The sequence below is a fragment of the Petaurus breviceps genome, unplaced genomic scaffold (assembly GCF_028583685.1).
Source record: "Petaurus breviceps papuanus isolate PSGF00001 unplaced genomic scaffold, PetGlider_PUasm1.0 90919, whole genome shotgun sequence".
Classification (NCBI taxonomy): Eukaryota; Metazoa; Chordata; class Mammalia; order Diprotodontia; family Petauridae; genus Petaurus; species Petaurus breviceps.
In genome coordinates, this window is record NW_027187378.1 from 21,106,754 (window position 1) to 21,126,346 (window position 19,593).

Below are 19,593 nucleotides of genomic sequence, written 5' to 3' on the forward strand. Positions count from 1 at the left end.
TAGTCACATAACTAAAACTGTCTGAGGCCAGATTTGAACTTCTATCCACTGCACTTTGCCCAATGCCTGGCACACAGTAAGCACTACATAAATGTTAGCTACTGTCATCATCATCATCATCATCATCATCATCGTTTTGTCATTATCTTGTACTAGGAGGTTATCTAGGTGGTTCAGTGGATGCAGCACAGGAGCTGGAATCAGGAAGATTCGAGTTTCAATCTGGCCTCAGGCACTTTTAATTGTGTGACCCTGGGCAAGTTGCTTAACATTTACAATTACAATAAAAGGTAACTTAGTCCTAACCTTGTGTTTCTCACGTCTTCTCCTTTTTGATTTTTTCTTTTCTTTTTCTTTCTTGCGTTTCTTTCTTGATTTTCTGTGGGCTCTCTCACTTTTCTGTTTGTCATTTCCTTTTGTTTCAGGTTGCTCTTGTGTTTCCTCAAATCCAGCATCATCTATTTCACCATCTTCTAATTCACCATCTTCTCTATAGGAGAATAGGCAAAAAAAAAAAAAATGAATATTTAAATGTCAATTCAGAAACTAAACACATTAGACATATTTTCTTTATCTTTTCTGGAGGGTGTGAGAACAGTCCAGACCTGTAATCTCATGAGTATAAAGCCCTCTTAGAGAGGAACCTCATCAACCAAAGTATATCAGTCCCTGTTCTGCAGTTGCAGTTCCTAACCTTAAGAACTGCCTGGGGTACTGAGAAGCTGAGTGGATTTCCCAGGGTCACAAAGCCAGAATGTGGGACTTGAACCCAGGTCTCCCATAAAGTCTGTATCAAAACTTTAAATTGTATTTCTCATTCTCCCACACATTTTAAAAGCAAGGTTGTCTCAAAGATATGTAGTTATAAAATGCTAAATTACTTTAAAAAAAAATGTTAACTATATTAGGTGAATATCTTGGAGAACAAAAGTCATAAATACAAAATAACTTTAAAATTCATCATATTAAAATGAAGGTAGAGTAAATGAATTGCTTAAAGTGAAAAATAATATATTAGCACAAATAGTCAATTTCAGTAGATAAGTTTAAATAGATAAAAGCATTAACAACATTCAGGCTATAAAAAAGATACTAATTAATTTTTAAAGTAGAGTTCTGTCAAGAATATTAAAACTAAAATTGCAATCCTAGTAATTTCATGTTTCCAAGTATAAGAATATTAGTTTCAGTTTTTCAATGCAAATGTTGATTTTTAAAATCAGTATCTGCATTTAAATAGATGGGGGGGCAAATAGTAATAATAACATTTAAAATCTAAGTAATTACATGGGATACAGAACAAGTTGGTATAATAACAAAATATTGATAGCAATACAAAATTATATTATGTAAAAATGGAAAAGTGTAACTTTTGCTATATGTAGGCTAAAATATCTATAGTCATTAGTGTGAGAAAGAGATCAACGGAGACTATGCATTTAAGATAACTTAAAATTACAACTACTATAAAATACCTGTATGTCTAACTTTATGAAATAGGTATATTTTCAAAGTTGGGGGAAAAATAAATGACATTTTCTCATTGACTTCTATGATACAACTAAATAATATAACAAGTAATAATTTAATAATTTGAAAAAAAGGGGACAGCTAGGTGGCACAGTGAATAAAGCACTGGCCCTGGGGTCAGAAGGACATGAGTTCAAATCTGGCCTCAGACACTTCACACTTACTAGCTGTGACCTTAATTACTTGGGCAAGTCACTTAACCCTAACTGCCCTCCCTTCCTCCCTCCAAAAAGAAAAAAAAAGAAAATTTTATTTCACAAAAACAAATTCCCAAATGGACTGACTTGAACACATCTGCAACAGTAGGCATACCTTTTATGACTGTGGTGGATAATGATAATAATAATAATAGCTGACATTTAAATAGTATTTTAAGATTTGCAAAATGCTTTCTATAACATTTACATAACAAGATTTCACTTGTGCTATTATCAATCCCATTTAATTTATGAGGAAACTAAGGCTGAAAGATTAAGTAAGGATTACTTAAGATTAAGTAAGAATCTGAGGCAGTATTTAAACCCAGAGATTTCTAACTTCAAGTCCAGTACGTACAATCTCCACTACATATAATGCTGAGGAAGAATTATCTAATGTAACAACACTAGAACTGGGAATGAAAAAAAAATGGTTCTATCAATAAGGGAAGGACTAAAAAAAGTTACATTATACAAATGCAGTGGAATATTACTATGCTGTAAGAAATGATGATTACGAGAAACCTGGGTAGAGTTATATGAATTGCTACAATGGGAGGTTTACAAAGCCAGGAAAACAATATAAAACAACCTAAACTGAATGCTGAGAAATTATAACCAAACTAAGCCCCCCAAAAGAGACATGAGGAGGCACTTCTCTTCTTTTCTGGGGGATGGAGGGCGGGGTCATGGGTGTGCAACACTGAAATGATATGTCAGACTTTTTCAATGTACTGGTTAGTTTTGCTCAATTTTTCTCCCCTCTTTTTCACCCTTATAAGGGATGGCTACATGGGAGGAGGTGGAAAGGAAATGGGAGGAAACAATGGAAAATCCAGGTGATGTAAGAACAAAGTACATCAACAAAATTTTATTAAAAAAAAAAAAAAAGACAACCACCAGGGTTCAAGACCTGGCTGTATTACCTAACTACTAGCCATAAGACCCTGGGCAAGCCATTTAGTCTCTTGTTTCCTTACATGTAAAAGAAAGGGAACAGATTGGGTGGTCTCTAAAATCCCTAAGAGCTCTAACATTCTGTTTTAATGGCATTAGTTCTATTGACCCTTTAAATTTTGTAGAACTTTCTTATCTGGGACCCTCTCAATTTCCAATTTGTCATTTTGGCCATAGAAATTGAAATTTCTATGCTGTTTAGGTGACTAACTCATCAGTCTGAGAAACTAGTTATGTTTTCTTTTGGGAAAGGATTAAGTAAATTTAAAGCTACAATGTCACACTTCACCAATAGATGCTATGATTATTTTCCAGGCTGAAAATTTTGTATAATCTATCTGTATGCTACAAATAGAAATTCAGTTAAGTCTTAAAGTTTATTTAAAAACTAAAATATTAAATATACCTATCTGTTTTCTGGAAAATTTTTTTCTCTAAAAAATTTGTTCATCTCTCCCCCTCCCCCCCTTTTACTTAGCCTACTTATTTCCAATAACTTAATATGAAAATTGGTTTTGGATTCACATCTTCCAACTTATTTTTTTTTTAGTGGAGCCATATTAGGGAATTACTGTATGGTGGATTAGACTTAGCATCAAGGTAAGTACTAGTCTCGACTATGTTACTAAGAATGGAATAATGTGGATTTTTTTTAATATTAAGGACCTATCATGCTGCTTTCTTCAGTAAAACACTTAACCTTTGAAGGACTCAGTTTCCTTAATTATAAAATGAAGGGATCAGATTAGAAAATCTCTAAATTTTCTTCCATTTGTTTCCTTCCTCTTGGTAGAGAGGTGGTAGGCTAAACATACAAAACGAGTTATATAATGTCAGACATGGCCACTGTTGATTTGTTTTATTTAACGGTACTTCTCTGTTAGAAGGGAGGGTTCTCTGAGAATGAGAGGAGTCAATGGAAGAATAAAGAACATCAATAAAACAATTTTTTAAACCATAAAGTTTCCTCTAAGCTCCAAAATTCTTTGAATGATATGACATTTTCAATTTTTAGCCTACCATGTTGAATACATCTGAGACATTTCATAACTACTATCATTACAAACAAAAAATGCTTAATTAAAAGGCAGATGGTGATATATGGCTATTGCTCAGGACAAAGGTTATAGATGGATATATACAGATGGGTATCATCTGCACAGATGATAATTGAACTCATGGGAACTCCTGAGGTAATCAACTGAAATTATAAAGGAGGAAACGATAAGGAGAACTCAAAATAGAACCTCAGAATAGATATTCATGGTTAGTTGGCATGACATACATGAAAAACTAGCAAAGGAGACTGAAATCTTTTTGATAGTATATATTCAGTCTTGTCCAACAAATTAAGATTTAGAGTTATAAATAAAATATAAGCATTCATTTTAGAATTATCTTGAAGAACACAGCAATAATCTGCAATGAAAACCCAGTCTTGAATTGAAATAAAAATCTTGTCTCCTAGAAATTCACTGAAATAGATAGTAAACATACAAAAGTATATATGTACTTTTTTGTACAGATCATTTTGTACCCTGGGAACTGTCATTAAAGATCACATTTTTTTAATCATCAAAGAGGCTTTGTGGTAGAGTACATAAGCCAGTCTCTAAGTCAGAAAGATCTGTGTTCAAGTCCTCATCCCTGACACATGCTATGTAGCCCATGGTCACATAACTACTCAGTGCCCCCAGGCAACTTTTTAAGATGCAGAGAATGTCCCCATCCTCCCCAGGAATTCCCTATGCCAAAGACAGCACAGTTCTGGTTTTTAAAAAATTATCTTTTAAGTTTGCATTTTGAGTAAATTTTTGGAAGGATGAATAGATTTACAACATAGCCTAAGCTTCTTGGACACTTCAACAACAAATCAAACTATGTAGCTTCATTTTTAAGGTATCTGCAGATTTGAAAATATAAGCAATAAAGTACTGGACTATATAAGTTGAATCCATTATTCTTTTTATTTGTTGCTTTATAATACTTTTTATTTCAATCATTTTAGATGCTTATCTGAAATTTTTCTTTTTAATCTTCATGATGCAGGCTAACTATTCTGAAGGTTAATTATTATAATAATAGGTCACACTCTTTCTGAAACTATTTCCTCACCTGAAAAAAAATGAGCATAACAGTATATTTGCTTGTCTTACAGAGTTTATAGGATCATAGTTCTAGGGCTGGAAAGGGATCTTAAGAAGTCATCTTAAGAGGCCACTGAAGCTATATTGCAGAGTGTTTGGTGGGGAGTAAAATGTAGGAAGACTAGAAAGGCAAGAAGGAGCCAGTTTGTAAACAGCCTCACATGCCCAACAGAAGAGTTTATATTTGATCTTGGAAGCAATATGGAGCCACTAGAACTTAATGGAAGGAGTGGGAGGTTGACATTGTAGGACCTAAACTTTAGAAAAATCACCTTGTCAGCTGAATGGAAGATGAATTTGAGATTGGAAAGAGACCTGAGGCAGGGATATCAATTAGAAGGCAATTGCAATAGTACATGAAGGAAGTAGTTGGAAGTGATGAAGACCTTAGGGTGGCAGTCATATAAGTGGAGAGTATTTGGATGTATACAATAGATGTTATGAAGGTAGACACACCAAGATTTGACGACACATTGTATACATAAGCTAAGGTATTGAGAAACTAAAGCTAAAAGCCTGGGTAACTGGGAAAATGGTAATGCCCTTGACACAAATAGGGAAATTCATAAGAGGGGAAGGCTGGGGGCAGGTTCAGTGAAGATGAGTTCTACACTGGACATGAGTTTGAGATGTCTATGGGAAATCTAGTTTATAGATGTACTAGAAGCAAATGGTAATGTATGACTGTTGCTCAGGAGAGAGGTTGGGGCTAAATAAATAGATCCAGGAATCATCTGCATAAAGATAACTGAACTCATGGAACTCATGGGCTCATCAAACGAGGATATAGAGGGAAAAGAGAAAAGGGCCCAGGACAGAGCCTTGAGGAAACTCACATTTAATGGGTATGACCTGGATTCAGATCTAGAAAAGCAGTTTAAAAAGAGTCAGAGAGATAGGAGAACCAAGAGAGCAGTGTCATGAAAATCCAGAGAGAGAATATCTAAGAGAAGAGGGTGATTTGACAGTATAGAGGGTTATAGAGAGGTCAATAAGGATGAGGACTGAGAAAAAGTCATTGGGTTTGGCAATCAAGATATTCTTGGTAACTTTGGAGAGAGTAGTTCAGTTGAATAAGGCGGTCAGAAGCCAGGAGGTTTAAAAGCAAATAAGAGAAGTAGGGGCACCTAGTTTAAGATTACTTTCTCAAGGCAGTTAGTTCAGAAGGGATGAGATAGAAGATAACTAGTGAGCATGATCAAGTGAAGCTTTTTTCTTTTTTTTTTTTTTTTGAGATGGAGGAGACATGTGAGTATTTGTAGCAGCAGGGGAGAAGAGAAAGGAGTAAGCATCTATATAGTACCCACTACGTGCCAGGCACTGTGCTAAGTGTTTCACAAGTATTATCTCATTTGATCCTTATAATAATCCTGTGAAGTGTTATTTACCCTACTTGACAGATGAGGAAAACGAGGCAAACTGAGATTAAGTGACTTGCCCAGGGTCACACAGCTGACAAGTGTCTGGGGCTGGATTTAAACTCAGGTCTTCCTAACTCTAGGTTCAGTGCTCTATCCACTGAGCCTCCTAGTTGCCTTTCCAAGCAGAGAAGGATACAGGGCACAGGAGGAGAGAAAAGAGGGATGACAGTGGGGGTAATCTGCTGGAATATCTGGGAGGGGATAGGATCCAGAGTGCAGGTATAGGGCCTTGCCTTGGTAAGAAAGATATCTATTGCTTCATGTAAGACAACAAGGATGAAGGAAGAGATACTGGGGGAAAATGACTGAATGATGGGAGATGAGGGGAGAAAAGAGAGTGCCTTTTCATCAAATGGTTTGAATTTGTTGTTGTTGTGAAATATGAGATGAGGTCTTTAGTTGAGAGGGTAGGAGAAGAGAATTCTGTGGCAGGTTTGAGGGGGGATGGAAATGTTTGGAATAGTTTCAGTGGGTGGGATAGCAACTTAATTATTAAGTTGCAAAAGGTCTACATTGTTGCAGTAAGAACTAGTTAAGATTACCTAACATATTTATAGTGGATTCATTCATCATGGCTTTGTGATTTTCTAGCTATGTTCAGCAGTATTTGAAAAGAAAAAGTATTTGAAAGGGAAGTGCTTGATAGGAGTAATCCAAAAACAAAAAACACAGAAAGCCACATTTTATATTTGAAACAAAATAGTTAAGAATTCAAAATTACACATGTTTATAAAAGGTGACTTATGGTTTGCCAGTTCAGTGACTGAGTATAAGGCACCAACAAGAGAGGTTGGCACCTAGTTGTGTCCCTACTCCTGAAATAATTCCGGAACGTTTTCATGTAACCAGAAAACTTTTAAAAATCAATTGGAGTATTAAAAAGTCTGGGAAAATGCTAGAAATACAGATACCATGACAATATCATTTTATAATTATGTGGAAATTTTTTAGTTTTCAAAGGTACATTCAAGGATTCTCATTCAAGGTTTGAATACTTGTGTGGAAACCTGGGTGGTATTTGTTAAGGAAAAAAAAAGGAGCAGTGATCTCTAAAATGGCTGTACTAAATGTAGCATGCTTGGGCAAGAGTAAGTCTAAGTAATTCTAAATTAAAAGATACTCCTCTGGTGGACAACATATTTCCTATCATAAACTATTAAACTATCATCATAATTAGAGTTTTATCATTCCTCAGTTAAGCCAAGCATGGGTATTTCAAATCTTCAGATATGAGACCATAAGGAATGCACGAGGCAGTACGGAAGAGTTAAACTTCAGTTTTGTTATCTGTGCAATAGTAATAATCAAAGCACCTAACAGCAATTATCTCATACAATTGTTGTGAGGATCAATTAAGAATTAATGTGTGCACAGCACTTTGTAAAACTTAAAGTACTCTATAAAGTTCATTATATTTATCATTAATTAACTACCCATGGGAATTTTCCTGTTTCATTTCTATGACTTAAAAAAAAGACTATTATCTGAAAAAATGAATTACACAGATTATTTAATAAAATTGTTACAATTTTGTAGTTTTGTGGTAGTGTTAATAAAGCACGGGGAAAATATCCTCAAAATATTCATGTTTAGAAGTGATTTGTCTACCAATGATGTCATAGGGTTATTTTTGCTTTAATTATAACTTTATTTAAGAGAAAAAAGTAGAAGCATAAAAGTCTAATGAAAAGAATACAAGATTGAATTATCAAACCAGCTATTAACTTGCTATGTAACCTTTAATGAATTACTTAATCTGACTTAGTTTCTTAATGTGTACCTTCTTTTTAAAAATTCTATGAATCTGTGATCCAAATACATATTCAGTTTTCTGAGTTAACCACAAAAATGATTAAAAAAATTTTTAATGTAGGGGTGGCTAGGTGGCACAGTGAATAAAGAACCAGACCTGGAGTCAGGAGGACCTGAATTCAAATCCAGCCATGTGACCTTTGGCAAGTCACTTAATCCCAATTGCCCTACCTTCCCCTCTCCAAAAAAAAGGTAAAAAAAAAAAAGTTTTAATGTAATATATGACAATGTAATATACATAATTTATAAAATATGTAACAGCTCATAAATTTTAGGATATATAACATGTATTATATTATGCATATAATATATATTCATCCTATCTATCTATTACGTTTAACTTATAAGCCTCTAAAGTCCTATTCTAGTATACTATGGAAGGGAACCTGCCTTCTTAAGAGCAAAAGCAGTGAAGCACAAGCTCTAGCATGTCCTGCAAAGCTGAAATAGCCTCAATCATGGGCCCAGCAATGGATTATATATCTTTCAAACAAACATTAGCCTAGCTACCTTTGGAAAGTCTCATCACCAGAGGGCTAGCCACTCTATGATTAGTAACACAAATTTTAGCATATCAACTCATCAGAATTATTAAGGCTATGAGTATTATGATCTGTACTAATAAAGTCCCACATGGATGCTATCATATGTCCTTTAAGTAGGGGGCTCTTATCCTGTGTGTCATGTACCATTTTGACAGTCTAATGAAGCCTATGGAATGCCTTCTCAGAATCATATTTTTAAATGCACAAAACACAAAAAATTACAAAATAAACTAATTTTATCTAAAATCTATCTAAAAAAATCTTATGGATTCCAGGTTAAGAATACTTACTTTAAGTAGTAAATAAGTAGTTAATAAAAATGAAACACATACAAACAGCTAGGATATTACTTTTATAAGAAAAAGAAAATGGGGAGGCTAGGTGGCGAAGTAAGCAGAACACCAGCCCTGGAGTCAGGAGGACCTCAGTTCAAATCTGGCCTCCAAAACTTACTAGCAATGTGACCTTGGGCAAGTCACTTAATCCCAATTGCCCTGCCTTCCCCCCTCCAAAAAAAAAAAAGAAACTGATGTTCATAATTATTTAAATCAATTCTGTCCTATTAACAATTATATACATATATAACAATTAGCAATTTATAGAATACAAAGTATATAAAAGCTATTAAAGCATAAAATTACACTAAGACTTTTGATATATCCTGTGTATAGAAGATACAAAAGAGACACAGTAATAGGCAAAGTAGAAAGGTGAAGTAGATAGAGAGCTGGCCTTAGAATCAGGAAGACTTGAACTTCAGGTGTTGAAATTTGTTCATATCATATTTATTGGCTGTGTGGCCCTCAGCAAGCCATTAAATTTCCCAGCACCCTAGGCAAATCTCTACAACTATAAATTGAAGAAGAGGTCTAGATCTGCATTGGTTTCTTCACTGGGAGTTCTATTTACAATGAAATCACAGATCCAGACAACACCTGAGCATTACTGTATCTAGACATGAACAAACCAGATACAGTAAAAAATCTATAGAGAATGATGGTATCTAGCAATCTCATGCACCAAGAAGATAAGCAAAACTCAGGAAGTAAAGAAAGGCTTTGTGAAGTCAAAATAGTTGCCACAAAGTCTACATACATTAAAATTCCCATGTTTTACTTCCAAGAGAATTTTCTCCCTCACAGCCTCCATATTCATACTTTGTTGCTGTTCCATCTTTTCAGTCATGTTCAACTCTTCGTGACCCCATGTGGAGTTTTCTCAGCAAAGCTATTGGAGTGGTTTGTCGTCTCCTCTAGCCCATTTTATGAATGAGGAACTGAAGCAAACAAGGTTAAGTGACTTGCCCAGAGTTATATAGCTAGGAAGCTTAAGACGTGTCTTTCTGACTCCAGGCCTGGTGATCTATCAACTGTGCCACCTAACTACAAAAGAGTTTTAACAAGCCTAAATTCCATGTTTCCAAAAGATGAGAAGCTGTTAAAAAAAAACCCCACCAAACCAGAGTCTGAAAGCCCCTCAGAGACCATCTAGTTCAATCTGTACTTGAAAAAGAAGGTCTTCTACATCATTCCCCCTAAACTTTTGGTCATCCTGTTCAATAAGGAAGGCCCCACCACATTCAGAAGCAGCCCATTCCTCTTTTGGACAGCTGGAATGGTAAAGTTTTTCCTTATGTCAAGCCCATATCTGCCCTTCAGCAACTTTTCCCAAGTGTTCCTAGTTCTGTTCTTTGTAGCCAAACAGAAAAGGCTAATTTATCTTGTACATGACAGATGCTGAAATACTTGAAAAACAACAAAACTATCATTTATCTTTCCTTCCACCCAAGTCTTCTGCAGGCTAAACATCTAGCTCCTTCATCTAATCCTGGGGTAGGACTATCCCACAATGGAATTATCACCTCTCTAGTCCTGGACACAAGAACAATTTTCCTTACACTAAATCTGAATTATTTCTTTGCAGCTTCTAACCATTGCTACTAACAAATCAATTAGCTAAAAATGATAACACTCCCCCCCCCCCCAGGCCTTCTCTTTACCATGTTAAAAGTCCTAACTTCTTAAAAACAATCTTCATAAGTTTCATCAGGCTGGTAACTCTCCTCCATACAACCTCTAGTTGATCAATGCCCTTCCTAAAAATAGTTCCCAGGGCTGAATTTAATATTTTAATTGTAGCCTGACCTGCACAGAGCACAACAGTACTATTACCTCTGCTATTAATGCAACATAAGGTCAGAATTACTTTCCTGCCATAAAATTAGGTTGATTCTCCAATAAAATACTTAGGCCTTTTTCAGATGCTCTACTGTCTTACCATCCTCCTCACATTTTGGGCTGATTTTCTGAACCAAAGTACACATTTTATCTTAATTTATTTCGCCCAATAATTCAGACTGTTGATAACTTTTTGGATTCAAACTCTATCATCAATGTGATATCCCTCATATTTAAATCATCTGCAAATTTGATACACTTGATATCTAAGCTTTATCCCAGTCACTGGTAAAAATGTTAAACAAGGCCAAACACAGATTCTGAAGGCAGACAAAATCCAACCATCAATGATTTCTTTCTGGGTCCAACTATTTAATCAGTTGCAAATCTACCTATCTAATACTATTTTCTAACCCTTTTAAAAATATTGTCCATAAGAATAGCATGAGACCTTATTAAATGCCTTGCTAAAACCTGATAAACTAAATTTATAGCAATTCTCTACTAGTCTGATAACCCTGTCTAAAAAACAGGGAGGAATAAAATGACCTGTTCATGAAGTAATGCTGGCTCACTGTCACTTCCTTTCAAGATGTTCACTAACCGTCTCTTTAATAATGCATTCTAGAGATTTTGCCAGAAAATTAAATCTACTTTGCTTGCCTTGCCTGTCTTCATCTTTTTTTTTTTAAATCAAGACATCTGCCCATCTGCATTCCTATAGCACTTCTTGTTTCCCCCGCAACCTTTCAATAGTCTCTGACAGTAACTCATCCATCATAACCACTAATTCTTTTGGTATCCTAGCACGTAATTCATATGGCTTGGTCACTTTGCAACAGTAATAATAACAGTAACAATAATAATAGCTCACATTTATACAGAACTTTAAGTTTTGCAAAGTGCTTTACCTGTAACACCTCATTTTAACAAATCCATTAAGAGTAGGTAGGTGCTTTTTCACTAATTCACTACTTATCTTATATTTCAAAATCCTATTTGCTATTTTTGTTCTGTCCTTTTGAGTACAAAGATATATTTTTTTTTACAGAGAAAACAGAATGGAAGCAACTTTGTTTTCTCTCCTTTGCCTTTTATCATCATTCCATCCATCTTGAGCGATATAGTTCCACATCTTTTTTGAGTCCCATCTGAAAACAAACAAAAATTCTAGCTCCACCCTTGTCTTTTTGTTGTTCTTAGCTTTCCTCAACAGCTCCAGCTCATTCTAAACTTTGGGTCTATTGAAACCATTCTTCTAGGAATTTATCATATCTTTTTAAAAAAATATATTTTTCCTCTGTTCCCTGAACTTGCTCTATTTTCTGTATATGCTTTTTAAAAATCCAAGTTTACTGACAATGATTACCTGTGTATGCACACTGAGTCTACTAAAACAACTTATTCTTTTTACAGAATCAGAATCACAGAATTTCAGAGCTGGAAGAAACCCCATCAGTCACCTAAATCCAACCCTTACCAGAAATAGTATTGTCCACTACTTGCTCATCGGAATTTTTCTTTTTGTGTCACCAGAATTTCATCCATTAAAATTTCTCATCTTCCAAAGCTGATGTTTGCTACAAAATTTTAGTTTATATGATCTTATTTATCTTTTTTCTGAATTTTTGTCTCCTAAAATCTAATATGAATATAAGATTATGCCAGTATTTCCTCTCCTTCCTGATCACAAATTCTAAAATGGAATAGTAATTTGTTCCCAAGGGTCCCATCACCTTTTTTTTTGTACTGTAGAAATAAGAAAGGGAAGAATGCTCTAGTCCCAGATTTGCTGATCCCTGTCATTCTGAAGTGGACTGAACAATCTAAGAATGGATTTTAAAATTTACAATCACTTTTCTGTAATCCAGTACAGTAAAAAGAACACAGAATTTTCAGTTGAGGGACATAGGTCCCTTATTCTGCCCCTTACTATCTAATTAAATCTTGGGCAGTACATCCTATCTAAATAAATTTGAGCAAGATCCTTTACCTCTTTGGATCTCAATTTGTTCATATATAAAATAAGGAATTTGGAACACATGTCCTCTTAAGATACCTTTTCCAGCCCTAAAACTAAGATCCTACAAACTCTTTAAGATTGGTAAAAGTAATACTGTGTTCTTTTCTCAGATCAGGAAATAGGTCCACAGATTAAGCAACCTATTATTATAACAATCAATGTTCATAATGGTGACATTAAGTCAACAAGGAAAGTTAAATTACATTAGATCTATTCACATGAAAAAAAATTCAAAAAGACATCTAAATGATACAAATAAAAATGTATTATTGATGGGGGGAAACGGGATCCCGATGATAGGTTCAGCAGATATTCTGATCTTATCCAAGACCAGAAAACCTGCAATATCGTCTGGAAAGAATTCAAGGTCTCAGGCTTAATTGGAGTGAGAGTTGTAGAAGTTTATTGTTACGCTTCCATGAGAAGCGGGCAAGAGTCCTTTAGGGGACCTGCTACAAGTCCATGAGAAGCAGGCAAGAGTCCTTTAGGGGACCTGCTAGTGAGACAGGGTACGTGCTTTTACCTTTAAAGGATAGGGCTGCCATTGTCTGGGCTGACTGGAGGGAAGGGACCTCAATGCATAGATAGTTTAGATAAGATCTGGGCCAGACCAGAGGAGACATGAGGGATTAAGTAAGAACAAAGGAGTCCCAAGGTGTTGCCTAGGTCTAGTTCGGATGGGGGAAGGGGCAGAGTCGGAGGTTGGGAAAGGAATTTTACAGATAACAATTTTACAATACAAATTGCAGTTACAATTTCACAGACTGGTTTCACAAATTGACCTAGACCCCAGGTACCCCATCATTATTGTTGAAGAAGGTAGATTAGCGGCAGTAACCCAGCTGAACTCTCTCAACATTCCCCTCAAAACAACTTTAAAATGACACCTCAAATCAAATTTTGGAGTGGCAGAGTGAACAAAAGGTCAAGGCGACGTTTTCCAGGTCTAAGAAAATGTAAGAAAATATCAGGCAGGAGGGGTCTGTGACACTGGGAAAGAGGCCTGTCCAGAAATGTATATGTGTAACAGCTGCTATTGTGTCCTAGCAGCAGCAGCTTTGGGAACTCAGCCCAGAGACAGTAAGTATGTAAGAAAACTGGTCAGAAAGAGATTACAGGGGACCCTCTTGCTGGCAGTGATTGGCAACTCTATAGCCCATTAGCAGTTCTAGGGCAGAGAAGAGAACTTGTGGGCAGAAGAGAGTAGGGGCCTGGGTTGCAGTTACAATGCAGAGAGGAGTGCTAGTGCTTACAGCATCAGGGGAACAAGGAATCTGTCCACAATTCCAGGGTCAAGGAGTGCTAATGCTTGCAGCTGCAAGGAAGTAGTGGCCCTTCCTGGGCAAAGATTAGCGCATAGAACAGAAGAGCAGTGACCATACCTCTCCCAGGATAACACTACCTTGGAAACCATGAAAACTTATAGACCCCTCAGAATTAGCTCTGAAAAGAGCAACCTGAAAAAGCCTGAAGCTTGGCAGCGTCTCTCCCCACATCTGGGTGAACAGAAGACAACTTTAACATAAAGTTCAAATTCCAGAAATAGGCTAGAAAAATAGCAAACATGCTCTGCAGAATACCTCCACTGGAACACCTGAACTTGTTCAAATACAACACTTCATCTCCCATCTCCACGTTTTTGTAACAACTATCAGCATGGATAATCATTGAGGGGAAGACTGTATTTTTGTCTTCCTTTTTATCCCCCATACTTCACATAGTGTCTGATGTTTGCTGACTGACTGATTTGGGTTATTAGGTAGTAGTTACATTGTATCTGGATTTTGCCATTGTTTATGGATACTTCTGAAGGTAACAGAAGATTCTAGTTCTGATAAATGACTATTCTTATATAAAAAAAGATCTTTTTTTAAGGACTTATAAATCTCACATCTAGGTCTAGCCTTGTGAGTTCATCATTCAACTGCTGATTTATGGATCCTGATGCAAATCTATTTGCCTATCCACAACTAAGATGTAAAATGTCATTTAAAATAGAGATTGACAATTCTATTGAGATAGAATTGTACTCATATCCTGCCACTGCTTCATGTTGACATACTTAAAGTGAAAAATTTTTAAGTATAATTATTAGCAGCAATAGATCAAAATAATGCTTGCAGTAGAGATTTCTTTAGAAATAACTCTTAAACTTCTTTTTCTTGATCTACTTCCCTGTTCAAGACAGAGAAGTAGGATAACTAGGACAGAATATCTTTTGGATGTGGTCACTATATTGGATGTTTTTGCTTAACTGTTTTTCTTTGTCAAAAGGAAGAGTATAATCTAGCCAGTCTTGAAATGACTGATGTAAAGACAAAAAGCATTAATAAAAAATTTAAATTTTTAAATTACTTATTCTCTTGTTTCTATGTTTTAAGAAATCATGTCTTTTCAAATGCTAATAAGGGTAATAATCTACTCCCTACAGCAAAGATATTTCCAAATCAACAATAATATACCTTTGCAAACAAGATAAATTTTTTTGTTTATAGCTAATGTCTGATCCTGTTCCACTGCTACTCCTAAAACTCTGGTCTATGACAATCAATTTTGGCCACACATGAAGACAAAGGTAACAGAACAGATTCCAGTGTCCTTTCAATCAAATGTTAATTTTGGCATTTCAAGATTTATATTGAGAGAACATATACATACGGTACAGAATTTCAACATTGGGACTTATATTTATAATTATATTGTTACAATGTGCTTTCATATACATTTTTACATTTGTCAGCTTTGTAGTACAAATATTATTATTTGTTTTTGCCAATGAACATACTGAGGTTCAAAGAGTTACCTAGTAAGCAATTTGCTTCATGACTACTAAGCCAGAAAGACAAGTTTTAAACCAGGTCTTTTGACTTCAATTACAGGAATCAATCCACTAATCCATAATAACTTCCACTACCACTTCCTAATTTATAGATCTCAGTGTCACAGGACTACTGAGAAAATAAGTTTTAGTTATCCCAAATTAAAAAATAAAGAAAACTTTATATGGCTTTCCCCCCAAACTTAAAAACCATTAAGACTTAAAAAGACGGGTAATTGTGAAACTTCTGTATAAGCCTTTCTGGTCTCCGGTCTCTATTTTGTTTCTTATATGGCCTTCCTTTATTCCTTTACCTCTGTCTCTGTTTCTTTTTCTCTAACACACACACAGAGACACAGACACACAGAGAGACATAGACACAGACACAGACAGACAGACAGACACACCCCTCCAAGATACCCTATCTTCAATTCACAGATAGTCTAGTGTAGGATTGAGAGTTATCAGGGGACTTAATAGTCACTTCTCTTCAGTTTTTTTCTCTTTAAAATGAAAGGTTAGACTACATGACCTGTGAAATTCCACCCAACTCCAACATTCTATGACAAAGGACACAATTATTTTTGAAACAGTAGTGCACACCGGTTTAGACTGGTATATAAAGACTTAGCAGCTGCAGAGCTGCTTCTCCCAGAGGCATAAAAGGGCCCTGAGAAGCTATTACATTTAGATGCCATGCTCCAAGTGGATGAGATAAAAATGTAAATAGGGGTGTTATTTTTTAAAAATGTTTAAAGGCAGCTCTACAAGGGAATTATAATGATAAATAACAGTGGGTGTTGATATTCAGTGGGAATGTGCCAGTGAATATTTCAGCTATTTAAATTCTTGAGAAGGGGATATGCTTACCATTATAAGGCAGAAGGGATAACTCCAGACTGAGTCAAAAATAACTTCACCTCTCAGCATCATTTGAGAAGCTTGAAGGGTTTTTTTGGTGGTTGTAGTTGCTGTTGTTTTTTTGTTTTGTTTTTAGTAAAACACTGGGTCAGAGGGGAAAAAAGCTAAATAAAACACAGGGCAAGTTGGTTGCGAAAAGAGATACTGAAAAAATTGCTCACTAGCTCCCCAAGAGTAGGGGAAGACAAAAAGGAAAAACAACCCGGGAAATGGAACCCAGGATGTTGTGATAATGTGGATGGTCAACTCAAATTGGGAAATACACAGAAAGCTTATGAGTACACATAATGGGGAAAAAGGCTATTTAGAAATTTACAAGTGACTACCAGTTAAATGAACAAAGCAGGTACCTGCTATGGTAGCTTTCCCTCCAAAAGAAAGAAGGTAGATCTAAGGCTCAGACAGGAAAAAGATGTGGAGGAAACTAGAAGACAAAGAAGTAAGCATAAGCATGGGAGTGGAAATTGAAAAGAAAAGCAAGAACAAAAATTTGTAATAAGATTGAGATCCGCCCATGGAAAAAGGAAGTGACCAGAGAGAAAAATGAGGACAAACAGTTCCTAGAAGAGATTGTTTAATATTTTAAAATAATGAATGCTAAGCTAAAATTGGATAATGTGAGAAAGTCTTATAACTGACCTGAACTTGTATATAGTTTTTACTCCCAAGTCATATTACACTACAGCAAAAATTTCATTTGAAATGGGTGGGCAAAAGAAATATTGATACATGAGAAAAGAAAGTGGGCAAAGATTCTCAGTCCAGCAGCAAAGTCTTTTGAAAGAGAAACTTTTTTTTTATTCAGTCCTTCTCACATGAGTTTCCCAGCTGAAAGTTAACTGAGATTGGCAGACAAATGATGATAGGAAATCAGGAAATTTGAAGACTGACCCTAGAGAGCACCCCATTTTATGAAACTAACTAGAAAAGCATAGCAATCTTCCAAAAATATGGTATAACTATGTAATTCTGGAAAGCTAGGGATGTTAGCTCTAAACCAGGGGTTCTTTACCTATTTTGTGTCATAGACCCCCTTTGGCAGTCTGGTAAAAGCCTATGGACCCCTTTTCAGAATGCTTTTAAATTCATAAAATAAAATATATAAGATTTCAAAGGAAGTCAAATATGTTGAAATGCATATGAGTATGGAGAGAAAAAAAAAAGTCCAGATTAAGAACCCCTGTCTTAAACCTTTATGTTTGACTTCAAGAATGGTATTTATACAATTCAAAAAAAAATTATTATGTAACTTTCAGAGACAGAATAACTAAGTTTCTTACTTTTGGTCCTCTACAGACACACACATAAAATACACTACAAATACAACAAAAGAACAAAATTTAAGAGTAAAATCTTGAGAGAAAAAAAATTCTGCAAGATCAGAATATGAGACCAAAGTTGAGTTGCTGGTATAGAAAAATACTTAAAAGTTTAAAGCACTCAGGTGATGCCCCCCAAATACCTAATGATTGAACTATATAGGTCATGGTGAAAAGATCCATTTTTGATCAATTAATAGGATCCACAAAGGGTACTATGTCTATACATTTATCAATGTGATATATGACAACAGATTAACCATAATGATACTACATTGGAGGTAGGGCTTAGTGGGTACAAAATAGGTAAAACATGATACAAGGGAAAGAACACACCCATAATCAGAGACCCAATTTCTACCTTCAGCTTTTTGAAAACAGGCTCTAAGCTGGCCACTCTGGTACTACTTAGTTTTTTTTTTTTAATTTGTAAAATGAGGTGATTTAACCAGATAATCTCTAAAGTCTCTTTCAATTCTAAAAGTCTCTCATTCCTCAAGGTCCCCTCCTTCCCCCCTTTTATATCTTTAGTGGCTATAGAGCCCAACCCACATCCTCCTGAAAAATTCTCCACAACATATTCCATAAATGGTCATCCAGTCTTTACTTTAGGACTTCAGGTCTTCACTATATTTTGCAGCAGCCCACAACATTTTTGGGTAACTGTAATTGTTAAGGTCTTTTTTATTGATATTAAGCCTAAATTTGCCTCATTGAAACTTCCTCCAACTACTGCTTGTTTTTCCCTCCCTCTTCTACGTTAAGGCAGTTTACTTAGGTAGTGCAGTAGACAGAATGCTAGACCTGAAATCAGGGAGACCTGACTTCAAATCTAGCCTTAGACACTCTCTGGGAAAGTCACTTAACCTCTGTTTGCCTCAGTTTCCTTGACTATAAATGTAGCCTTCACAGGGTGGCTTCGAAGATCAAATGAGATGATATTTGTAAAGCACTTAATACAGTGCCTGGCACATAGTAGGTGCTACATAAATGCTTATTCTCTTCTCTTTCCCTATATGGCATCCTTTTAATACTTGGAAGATATTTATTATGTTCCCTTTGAGAATTCTCTTCTGGACAATTCCTTTAATCAATTCTCATATGGTAAAGAATTGAGGTCCTTTACAATTTTGGTTGCTCTCTTCTAGATGCTCTCCCACTTACCAATGTCCTTCCTAAACTATAGTGCCCAGAACTTAATACAGTACTTCATATATGGCTGAACAGGGCAAAATCCATTCAGTTTCTAAATCTTCCATGAAGGTTTCTAGTGAACATATAAGCCATATTGATCTTTTTCTAATTGAGTTTCATATTCCCAGGGGTATTGTGAGGCTCAAATTTGTTAACAGATAGGGGTGGCTAGGTGGCACAGTGAATAGAGCACCGGCCCCAAAGTCAGGAGGACCTGAGTTAAAATATGGCCTTAGACACTAAATACACTAGCCATGTGACTTTGGGCAAGTCACTTACCCTAACTGCCCTCCAAAAAAAAATCAGTTAACAGATGAAGGGTATTTTGCAAACCTTAAAGCCTTATATAGCTTCTGGTTATCATTATCCTTATTAGTTTACAATCATCAGGCCTTCAGTCCAGTGTTGATTTCATTCCCTAAGCCTTCTACCCCACTCCTGCTGAGCTAAAGCAACGTTTATAGAGCAATATATGTGTGTATGTGTATATATATATATATATATATATATATATATATATATATATATATAT

General features: G+C 35.5%; 1 protein-coding gene across 1 annotated transcript in view; it reads right to left on the reverse strand.

Annotated features, from left to right (window-relative positions):
* The window catches only part of ZC3H6 (zinc finger CCCH-type containing 6), a 176,732-nt gene that overhangs the window by 56,247 nt on the left and 100,892 nt on the right, over positions 1–19,593 (reverse strand). Inside the window, exon 5 of the mRNA XM_069075962.1 lies at positions 307–490. Within this exon, the coding sequence (XP_068932063.1) occupies positions 307–490 (184 nt within the window). The remainder of the gene's footprint in view (positions 1–306; positions 491–19,593) is intronic.